General features: G+C 41.8%; 1 protein-coding gene across 10 annotated transcripts in view; it reads right to left on the reverse strand.

Moving 5' to 3' along the window:
• Positions 1–12,001, reverse strand: part of LOC130294354 (epsin-1-like) — a 400,181-nt gene that overhangs the window by 260,407 nt on the left and 127,773 nt on the right. For all 10 annotated transcript variants that reach the window (XM_056544011.1, XM_056544010.1, XM_056544019.1 and 7 more), the window contains exon 2: positions 9,197–9,660. In XM_056544011.1, coding sequence (XP_056399986.1) covers positions 9,197–9,424 — 228 coding nt within the window. In that variant the 5' untranslated portion in view covers positions 9,425–9,660. The remainder of the gene's footprint in view (positions 1–9,196; positions 9,661–12,001) is intronic.

The following is a 12,001-nucleotide window of genomic DNA, read 5'->3' on the forward strand; positions in this document are numbered from 1 at the left end:
TGATGCAAGTATCGATGAAAATTTTCCCCTAACATAAAGTAGAATATGTAAAAACAATCTCTGAATCAGAATGAAAGGTAAAAGCATCCCAGAGTTATTAATGCTTAAAGAGACAGTAGTCAGATGTGCAAAAAAATGGCAGGGTCCTTAAGGTGAAAGTGGGCTGAGTCCTTAAGGGGTTAAGGACCAGGCCAATTTTCACTGTAGATGAGAAAGACAAAAAACAAGGTGCGCTCCTAGTGTGGACGGTATCATAATATGGCTTCAATGTGCGCAAAAATAGGAGGCTTACCAGAACGTGTTGTGCTCAGGGCACAACACCTCAGCAGGTATATAAACTCGCAGGAAGAAATGGAAGTCAGCAGCCACAGTTTCCTTTCAAGGGTCCTCTCGGTCACTGGATGGGTAATGATAAGTAGTGGATAAAATCCAGGAAAACAGGAATTACAATAAGGCGCTTCTCCTCCTTTAAAATGCTTGTCTATAACCTTCTTTCTGTTCTCCTGAGACGACTCTCTTGGCTTTCTGTGATCCAGCACAGTGACTACTTTTCACCCGTCAGGTGCCTGCTGTCCTCCAATCAATCAAGGTGATTGGAGGACAGCAGGAAAGCCGTCACTGTGCTGGATCACAGAAAGCCAAGAGAGTCGTCTCAGGAAAACAGAAAGGTGGTTATAGACAAGCATTTTAAAGGAGGAGATGCGCCGTATGGTAATTCCTGTTTTCCTGGATTTTATCCACTACTTTTCAATTTTCACTGTAGGACCAGAGCATTTTTTGTACATCTGACCACTGTCACTTTAACCCCTTAAGGACTCTGGGTTTTTCCGTTTTTGCACTTTCATTTTTTCCTCCTTACCTTTTAAAAATCATAACCCTTTCAATTTTCCACCTAAAAATCCATATTATGGCTTATTTTTTGCGTCGCCAATTCTACTTTGCAGTGACAGTCATTTTACCCAAAAATGCACGGCGAAACGGAAAAAAAATCATTGTGCGACAAAATCGAAGAAAAACGCCATTTTGTAAATTTTGGGGGCTTCCGTTTCTACGCAGTGCATATTTCGGTAAAAATTACGCCTTATCATTATTCTGTAGGTCCATACGGTTAAAATGATACCCTACTTATATAGGTTTGATTTTGTCGCACTTCTGGAAAAAATCATAACTACATGCAGGAAAATTTATACGTTTAAAAATGTCATCTTCTGACCCCTATAACTTTATTTTTCCACGTACAGGGCGGTATGAGGACTCATTTTTTGCGCCGTGATCTGAAGTTTTTATCGGTATGATTTTTGTTTTGATCGGACTTTTTGATCACTTTTTATTCATTTTTTTTAATGGTATAAAAAAAAAAAGTGACCAAAATACACTTTTTTTGACTTTGGAATTTTTTTGCGCGTACGCCATTGACCGTGCGGTTTAATTAAAGATATATTTTTATAGTTCGGACATTTACGCACGCGGCGATACCACATGTTTATTTTTTATTTTTTTTACACTTATTTTTTTATGGGAAAAGGGGGGGGGGATTCAAACTTTTATTAGGGAAGGGGTTAAATGACCTTTATTAACACTTTTTTTTTACATTTTTTTGCAGTGTTATAGGTCCCTGTCTTTTACACAGATCACAGGCGTGTATTAACATGCCTGTGATCAGTGTTATCGGCGCTTGACTGCTCCTGCCTGGATCTCAGGCACGGAGAAGTCATTCGCCGATCGGACACCGAGGAGGCAGGTAAGGGCCCTCCCGGTGTCCGGTCAGCTGTTCGGGACGCCACGATTTCACCCCGGCGGTCCCGAACAGCCCGACTGAGCAGCCAGGTCACTTTCACCTTCGCTTTAGAAGCGGCGGTCAGCTTTGACCGCCGCTTCTAAAGGGTTAATACCGCACATCGCCGCGATCGGCGATTTGTGGTATTAGCCGCGGGTCCCGGCCGTTAATGAGCGCCGGGACCGACGCGATATGATGCGGGATCGCGGCGCGATCCCGCTTCATATCGCGGGAGCCGGCGCAGGAAGTAAATATACGTCCTGCGTCGTTAAGGGGTTAAGCATTAATAACTCTGGGATGCTTTTATCTTTCATTCTGATTCCGAGAATGTTTTTTCGGGACATATTCTACTTTATGTTAGTGGTAACATTTTGTCGATACTTGCATCATTTCTTGGTGAAAAATTCCAAAATTTTATGAAAATTTTGCTTTTTTCTAACTTTGAAGCTCTCTGCTTGTAAGAAAAATAGACATAAATAAATTATATACAATCAACTTGTCATGTTTTTACTTTTCGAAGACATCAGAGGGCTTCAAAGCAATTTTCTAAATTGGAATTTTTCATGGACCAGTTCAGGTTTGAAGTGGATTTGAAGGGCTTTCTTATTAGAAATACCCCACAAATGACCCAATTATAAAAACTGCACCCCTCAAAGTATTCAAAATGACATTAAGTGTGTTAACCCTTTAGGTGTTTCACAGGAATAGCAGCAAAGTGAAGGAGAAAATTCAAAATCTTCATTTTTTACACTCGCATGTTCTTGTAGACCCAGTTTTTGAATTTTTTCAAGGGGTAAAAGGAGAAAAATTGCTCTAAAAATTTGTAACCCAATTTCTCTCGAGTAAGGAAATACCTCATATAAGTATGTCAAGTGTTCGGCAGGCGCAGTAGAGGGCTCAGAAGGGAAGGAGTAACAATGGGATTTTGGAAAGTGAGTTTTTCTGAATTGGTTTTTGGGGGGCATGTCACATTTAGGAAGCCCCTATGGTGCCAGAACAGCAGAACCCCCCCCCCCCCCATGGCATACCATTTTGGAAACTACACCCCTCAAGGCACGTAACAAGGGGTCCAGAGAGCCTTAAAACCCCACAAGCGTTTGACGACTTTTCGTTAAAGTCGGATGTGTAAATGAAAAAAAAAACTTCACTAAAGTGCAGTTTTTCCCCAAATTTACCATTTTTACAAAGTGTAATGGGAAAAATGCCCCCCAAAACCCCAGCTCATCTCTTCTGAGTATGGAAATACCAAATGTTAGGACGTAAAATGTTCTGCAGGCGAACTACAATGCTCAGAATAGAAGGAGTCACATTTGACTTTTGGAAAGCAAATTTTGCGCAAATAGTTTTTGGGGGGCATATCGCATTTAGGAAGACCCTATGGTGCCAGAAAAGTAAAAAAAAAACACATGGCATACTATTTTGGAAACTTCACCCCTCAAGGAACGTAACAAGGGGTACAGGGAGCCTTAACACCTCACAGGTGTTTGACGACTTTGTTATAGTTGGATGTGTAAATAAAAAAAAATGAATTTTTTCACTAAAGTGCTGTTTTTTCCCCAAATTTTACATTTTTACAAGGGGTAATAGGAGAAAATTACCCCCAAAATTTGTAACCCCATTTCTTCTGAGTATGGAAATACCCCATGTGTGGACGTCAAGTGCTCTGCGGGCAAACTACAATGCTCAGAGGAGGAGCGCCATTGAACTTTTGGAAAGAGAATTTGTTTGGAATGAAAGTCAGGGGCCATGTGCATTTACAAAGTGGACCCCTCCCAACATGTGACCCCATTTTGGAAACTACACCCGTCACAGAATTTAATAAGGGGTGCAGTGAGAATTAACACCCCACTGGCGTTTGACAGATTTTTTTAACAGTGGTCCGTGAAAATGAAAAATGTAATTTTTCATTTGCTCAGCTCACTGTTCCAAAGATCTGTCAAACACCTGTGGGGCGTAAATGCTCTCTGCACCCCTTAATACATTACATGAGGGGTGTAGTTTCCAAAATGGGGTCACGTGTCAATTGTTACAAATTTTGGGGGGCTTTTTTCCTATCTTCCCTAGTGAAAATGAAAAATTTAGGGTAACACGAGCATTTTAGTGAAAAGAAAATTTTTTCTTCATTTTCCCATCTGACTTTAACAAAAATTTGTCAAACACCTGTGGGGTGTTAAGGCTCACTATAGCCCTTGTTACGTTCCATGAAGGGTGTAGTTTCCAAAAGGGGTGACATGTGGGTATTTATTTTTTTGCATTTATGTAGCCCCCAACTTTTAATTTTCCAAAGGGATAAAAGGGAAAAAAAAGCCCACCAAAATGTGTAGTGCAATTTCTTCCGAGTACGGAAATACCCCATATGTGGCCCTAAACTGTTTCCTTGAAATACAACAGGGCTCCGAAGTGAGAGAGCACCATGTGCATGTGAGGACTGAATTAGGGATTGCATAGGGGTGGACATTGGGAATCACTGGCGTAGAATACCCCTAACAGGGTGCCTCCAGCTGTTGCTAAACTCCCAGCATGTCTAGACAGTCAGTGGCTGTCCGGAAATGCTGGCAGTTGTTTTGCAACAGCTGGAGGCACCGTTTTGGAAACACTGCCGTACAATATTTTTAAAAAAATTTTTATTGGGGGGGACAGTGTAAGGGGTATTTATGTAGTGTTTTTAGGGTACATACACACTGGCAGAGGTTTACAGCAAGTTTCCAGCTAGGAGTTTGCGCTGCGACGAAAAATTTGGTTGTTACCTAACTCAGTATTTTCCATCCAGTGTGCCTCCAGCTGTTGCAAAACTACAACTCCCAGCATGTACTGATCACCGAAGGGCATGCTGGGAGATGTAGTTATGCAACAGCTGGAGGTCTACAGTTTAGAGACCACTGTATAGTGGTCTCAAACTGTAGCCCTCCAGATGTTGCTAGGCAACTCACCGGCTTCTGTAGGATCCAGGGAGACGCATCGCCGTCCTCTTCTGCCGCCGACCTCCTCGGTTTCCCCGTTCTGCTCAGCCTATTGTGGGTGGGAATAACAGGGAAAGCGAAAGTTAACCCCCCCCCACCCCCATCTGCTATTGGTTGTAGCTTCTAGACTACCAATAGCAGGGATAGGAGGGGTGGCACCCCTGCCACCTCACTCCTATACCTTCAGGGGGATCGTGGGTGTCTTTGACAACCCCGATCCCCCTTATTTTCCGGGTCACCAGGTCACCATAGACCCGTATGACCGGGAATCGGTGCAAATTGCCGACATGGGGGGGGGGGGGGGTCTGATGACCCCCCCGGGCATTTGCACGGGATGCCTGCTGATAGACATTAGCAGTGACCCCGGGAGTACAGGTACGCCCTTGGTCCTTAAAGAAGATATCCCATGCAGCAAAGAAAAAAAAAATACCTAGCCATTCCATAGTATATTCAACTACCACCTCTGACATGTTTGTGATTTTTTTTTCCGGCCCCCATTCACTGGCTATTCAGCTCATAAATTCCAGTTACTTCCTGGTTATGGTGGCTATGCCTGTGATCTCAAAGACTACATTTCCCTGCATGCACTGCTCACATTTCCTGCTCTCAGCTGCCTGAGCAGAGAGCTTGTTACCACCCCTAACTTATGTTAGTCACTCCCACAGCTCTGCTAGCTCACTCCCACATACCACTGAGCTCCAATCATAGCCCTATGCAGCAGGGGGGCCACATAACACTGAGCTCCAATCACAGCCCTATACAGCAGGGTGGCCACATAACACTGAGCTCCAATCACAGCCCTATACAGCAGGGTGGCCACGAGGAAACAAAATGTAATCTCAGTGCTCAGAGAGAGGGACCCTGGAGTTGAAGCTGCAGTTTTACACTGTAAAATCACTCCCTCCCCCTCCTCCTCTCAGTGAAACAGCTTTACAGTGGCACAATCACCTCCCCCCTTCTCTGTCCTGCACTCCTCTCTCCCCAGTGCTCAGTGTGACAACTCTACTCTCCCTCCCCTCCATTCTCAGTGTGAAAGCCCTACGCTGGCAGCTCCCTCCCCTCCCCCCTCTCCTCCGTTATCAGTGTAAAAACATTAGCAAGGAGAGGGGAGAGAACTATGATCTGAATCAGCCGGCATATAGGCAGTGCTGCTCAGCCAATCACTGCAGAATAGAGGGAGGACAGTGTGAATATTCATCAGAGGGGAGGGGCTAAGGCCAAGCACAGGGAGCTCTCTGCAGCACAGGGGTTTTCTGGGTAATTGTCACGTCACGGCCCCGGGATGCTGCTGATAACAGCCTGAATAGGGGGTCGAAAGTCATGAAAACCTGGAACAGCTGAATTTCCTGTCAGACAGAAGAATGCAGAAAAAGCTTGTTTCTAAGCAGCATTGGTAATGGAAGTGATTTACAAACCTATATAACTTTACCTTCTGCACTAAAAGCTGAACAATTGTTTACTGTGAGACTTGTCCTTTAAGTACCAGGGAGTAAAGGTGTACCTGTATGCCCTTGGTCCTTAACAGGTTAAATTGTCAATTATAAAAAAAAAAAAATATTATTAAAATAGCAATACTTTTCTAAAACAACACATATATTATGCTAACACAGGGCCCTTGTGATAGGATACTCGAAAATAAAAATTTGAAAATATAAAAATGTACACCAATATTACATGTATAGTACTATAAGAGGTAATTGTATAAAAAGTAGTTAAATGGATTATAATCTGAGAGAACTATTGGGGACTATCAGTAGGAGTTATGTAGTCAGATATTTGATAAACTCAGGCTATTGCCGGATTATCAAATATCAGACTACATAACCTACTGATAATATGAGACTATTGGCGACTATTATCCATTTAACTACTTTTTATACAATTACCTCTTATAGTACAATACGTGTAGTATTGGTGTATACTTTTATATTTTTATTTTCGAGTATCCTATCACTAGGGCCTTGTGTTAGGATAATATATGTTCTTCTCATAGAAAAGTATTGTTATTTTAATAATATTGACACTGACATGACAAATTATTTTTTATAATAAATTGACAATTGAATTTGAAGCATGGTCTCTTTATATCCATCTAAATATATATTATGCACCAGTTTCTCTGGTAAAGTCTTGAGGTCTGGATTTTGTTAATAGTCTCTGATTTAATAAATCACCTTAAAAAGGTATTTGTGAATTTCCAGTGTAACCTTGGACTTTTTAGTTGCACAATCCCTTTTTTTGTATTTGCGTTTTCAAAAATGAAAGCAGCATTCTGATTAGTTGCTATGGAAAACTGGTCAACCTTTTGACGAATCTCCCCCATAGTCTTTCCCTTTTCAGACATGATACACCTAAGGCTGCATTCACACCATGTTTTTGCAATTCAATTTCCTCATAAGTTTTCAATAAAAAAAAAAAAATTTTTAAAAAGTACGGAACCGTATTGAAAACCGTATGCCAAAACGATGCTTCCGGTTGTGTATTTTTGCGTCTTGTACGGTTTTGTTTTTTGTTTTTTTTCCAGTACCCAAAACTGTAGCCTACCATGGTTTTATGTCCAGGTGAAAAACCGTATTGAAACCGTACATGGTTCCTTTAACATGGGAGTCAATGAGAACTGTAGAGACCCATATATGTGCGTACGGTGTGTATGTTCCATTCAGTTTGCACCATGCAGTTTTTGAGTTTACATATGCGCAGTGCACACCGAATGGAATGAAAAGTTAAAAAAAAAATTGAAAATTTTTTACGGATGCAACTGGACATCATTTTTCAAACCGTATACGGCTATGAGTCTAAATAGCCATGACATGACAAATTAGTTACTAGTATAAGTAATAAACTACTACAATTTTATACAAGTACATATGTATTTAAGTCCTGACATAGCTTTAGCAGCAGCAGCAAGTAGTGCTGTTTCTCATGCATACTGGGGGAGATTTATCAAAATCTGTGCAAAGGAAAAGTTGCAGAGCTGCCTATAGCAACCAATCAGATTGCTTCTTTCATTTTGCAGAGGCCTTGTTAAAAATTAAAGCAAGCAAGCTGATGGATTACTATGGGCAACTTTTCCTCTGCACAGGCTTTGATAAATCTCACCCACTGTACCTAGTTTGTTGGTAAAAATTAATGTCCCTCCAGAATAGTTGGATATGCCATTTAGTTTTAGATTTGTTACACTTACTATGCCTTGTACCCTTAAAAATCCCTGTATAGGAGCACATTAGTTACAACCACAGGTCTTTAGACAACACAATTCTGGCATGTGATGAAACAAATAGTAAAATAAAAAATACTCCTTTCTCTTATGGTATACATAGAGCTCATTCAGGTAGATACCGTATTTATCGGCGTATAACACGCACTTTTTAGGCTAAAATTTTTAGCCTAAAGTCTGTGTGCGTGTTATACGCCGATACACCCCCAGGAAAGGCAGGGGGAGAGAGGCCGTCGCTGCCCGCTTCTCTCCCCCTGCCTTTCCTGGGGTCTAGAGCGCTGCTGTCGGCCCTTCTCACCCCCTGGTTATCGGCGCCGCTGCCCGTTCTGTCCTGGGGGCGCACGACGCTGCCCGTTCTGTCCAGCGCGGACCCGACTCAGGTAATTATGCCACCGGGGATGGGGGGAGGCAACGGGGCAGCGGCGCCGGCAATGGGTGCCGCTGCCCCTTCTCTCCCCCTGGCTGTCGGCGCCGCTTCTCTCCCCCTGACTATCGGCGCCGGCACCGATAGTCAGTGGGACAGAACGGGCAGCGGCGCCGATAACCAGGGGGTGAAAAGGGCCGACAGCAGCGCTCTAGACCCCAGGAAAGGCAGGAGGAGAGAAGCGGGCAGCGACGGCCTCTCTCCCCCTGCCTTTCCTGGGGGTATATCGGGGTATACACGCTCACACACGCACCCTCATTTTACCATGGATATTTGGGTAAAAAACTTTTTTTACCCAAATATCCTTGGTAAAATGAGGGTGCGTGTTATAGGCCGGTGCGTGGTATACCCCGATAAATACGGTAGATCAAAACTGGTGCAAAAGAAAAAAGTGACCCAAATGTCAACTTCAAGCAGAGAGTTTCACTCTTTCAAATAAAATATTAAATCAGATTGGGTCTTTCTGAGAACTCCTCAGCTTTCTCTTTGAATCAGAATGAAATCTCCCGTACCGAGTGCTAAAATTTGAGAAAGCAAGAATATCAAATATTTTTCTCTTTTAAAACTTGGACCATCTAAATGAATCTGAAAAAAAAAGCTTTGGGATAGCACCCTGTTTTGAGGATTAAGCCGACTTGAGGAGCCCAAGAATACATCATATGAACTCTAAACAAAAATCTTTAACTATTAATTTTCTGGATGCAACAAAACCAAAGTCAAGCGGCTGAAAATGTGTGCTGTTGATCATCAAAGCTATGCAGAAGTTTGCAAATAAATTCTAGGATATACCATAAATTCTAACATGAAAAAATTCTTACTTTATAGACGTGTCTCCAGTTTTTTCCATGGTCATTTAGCCGCTTCCATATCATGCTCATAATTTCAGAGAATGCCACCACATTATACGTGAGATCTGCAATTTCAGACATGAGAGAGCTGGATGGGCCCCATGGATCATTCGATGTAGCTTCTCTAACTTTGATTTCAGCTTCAGAGTAGTTGTGGACAATGTTTTTCATCTGGCGGCGGAGTGAGGAGGTAGACATGGTGCGTGATTTTCTTGCCGTTGAATGTAATGAATAGGGTTCGAATTCCACAGTTTATATAAGTTATAGAGCAAATTTCTTTCTGCAGATTGTATACAGCAACAATGAAGGCCCAGTGATAAAGTTTTCAGGGCATCCAAGAGAAATACCTCCTGCTTTTTTCAGTGGGCTAAGATGTCCTGATATATTTTCCAACACTGACAGCTCTTGGCATTGTAAATATATTAAAGCCACATCTGAAATGAAGAGTTATATGAAAAAAATCAGAATAAAAATAGTGTACAAGGTTTCACAATAAAAAAAATAAAAAAAAGTAAAAAACACAATAGTGTGCATATTCCAATAAGATATATTATCAAACACAACCTACTACTGCTGACATTGAAGATCTGCCGCCAGACACAGGCGCTCACTTGCTCATGGGCAATCCAGGACACTTGCTCCCAATCCCCAGGAGAGCAAGCACCACTTTAATTTGGATGTACACAAGATACAGTTAAAATCTGTCGCCCAGTGTAAGCTGCAAGAGCTGCAGCTTACACTGAAAGGAGACTGACCTCTGCCCCTATGCTTATTTTTATTCATTTTGTTTTTATCCTTGCTACCTACCTACGTACGTACCTATCTGTAAATGGGAGAGGGGAGAGAGAGAGGAGAGAGAGAGGAGAGAGAGAGGAGAGAGAGGAGAGAGAGGAGAGAGAGAGGAGAGAGAGAGGAGAGGAGAGAGGGAGAGAGGGGAGAGAGAGGGGAGAGAGAGAGAGAGAGAGAGAGAGAGAGAGAGAGAGAGAGAGAGAGAGAGAGAGAGAGAGAGAGAGAGAGAGAGAGAGAGAGAGAGAGAGAGAGAGAGAGAGAGAGAGAGAGAGAGAGAGAGAGAGAGAAACAGAGAGAGAAGGCGGGACCTATTAGGCCCATAGGTTGTAGCTGCTCACCTTGCAGCAAGTAAAACTTGCATATCAACCCACAGCGGGGTTTAGAGAGAAATCCAGAACTGCTGCTGAGCCTTAGGTTGCAGGAGTGGTAAAACCGCCTCCTGAGGCAGGACAATTAGTAGCAAAGCAAAAACAAACCTTTGGATGGCGCTGCTGGTTCCAAAGGTGAGGGTAGCAAACTGTAGCCAGAGATGTAGGCAATACAAAAATACTGGACAGTTTATTAAATAGACCATAAAACAATATAACTTTTATTGATATTATATATATATATATATATATATATATATATATATATATATATATATATAATAAATAAAAAGTGGGCGGGTCAATGCATTTTTTTCAGTCAAGTGCAGTTAAAATTTTTGGTTTTGGCCCAAAATTTTCTTTTCGGTGCACCACAAATTTAAATATACAGTTTATATAGAACTTTAGGTGAAAAGGAAATGAGAATTTTCTGGCCTAACAACTCCCCTTCAGCAAGAGGGTGCCCAGAGGTCTGAGGTCATATAAGCCTCCATCCCAATTTCATGATAATCAGACTTTTATTTTTGGAAACAAACTCAGGAAGATTATGAAGATATTACGTTATGAAACGTTACATGCAAAAACAGAGTTAAAACACGACTGTCGCTTCCTCACTTTAAATTTATTTAATCACAATTTGGAAAAGAAACTACAAGACCTGCAAATAGAAATTAAAGACGTTAAGAAAGATACATTTCTACAGAAAGGACTTTGAAATGGGGAAGATTTTCCCCTACACAATGCAAGAATAAAAACTGGAGAAAAAAAACCAACACAAACAAAAGCAAAGCAGAAGAAAAACTTCTGATTTTCTAACTACAGAATCAGACACAAGTGTGTCCGGCGATCCAGGTCTTAGTGAAGGAAATATAGCTAACTCCTCATTTCCTTTAGGCGGAAAACCAGAAGAGGTAGGAGGAGGAGGAGAAAACCGCACTGTCCGGATTCATCCAAAGAAAAGGAAGAATGTGTCCTGGTGCCGTGAACTTCTAATACAGACGTGACTACCAGATGCATGTATATCAGCTTTAACAAAAGGACTTAATTATGGTCTAACTGAGTAGTTTAACAGTGAACATTTTCAAGTTGATCTTTTTAAAGCTGTGTGGAAAATAAACTTGGAAATGTTTCTTCAACTGCCACACAATTAGAGTTGAGCAAACCTACAGTAAAAGTGGATCATAGCGAACCTCGCAGCTCGGCTGTTGATTACTTTAGACATCATAAATTAATTAGTTGAGCTTTCCAAGGGCTCTGGTTGCCTGGAAAAGTCCGGGATGACAGTCTTAGGTCTCCTAGGTCTGTATCCACCTTTTTGCAGTCTAAAGTAATCAACAGCCGAGCTGCGAGGTTTATTGTAAGTTCGCTCAACTCTACACACAATGAAGAAAAACACAAAAATATCACTGATAGCAATGGGGAAAAAAGGGATGAAATTCCTTGTAGGATTAGTTAATTGGGATTTCCTATTGTAAAAGATTCTTAAAGGGGTGCTCCACTGGAAAAAGGAGATTTTTTAACACTTACCGTAAAATATTTCTCGAAGGATCCATTGGGGGACACAGACTGTGGGTGTATGCTGCTGTCTCTAGGAGGTGTGACACTATGGTAATAAAAA

This window comes from Hyla sarda, chromosome 10, assembly GCF_029499605.1.
Source record: "Hyla sarda isolate aHylSar1 chromosome 10, aHylSar1.hap1, whole genome shotgun sequence".
In the NCBI taxonomy this organism is placed as follows: domain Eukaryota; kingdom Metazoa; phylum Chordata; class Amphibia; order Anura; family Hylidae; genus Hyla; species Hyla sarda.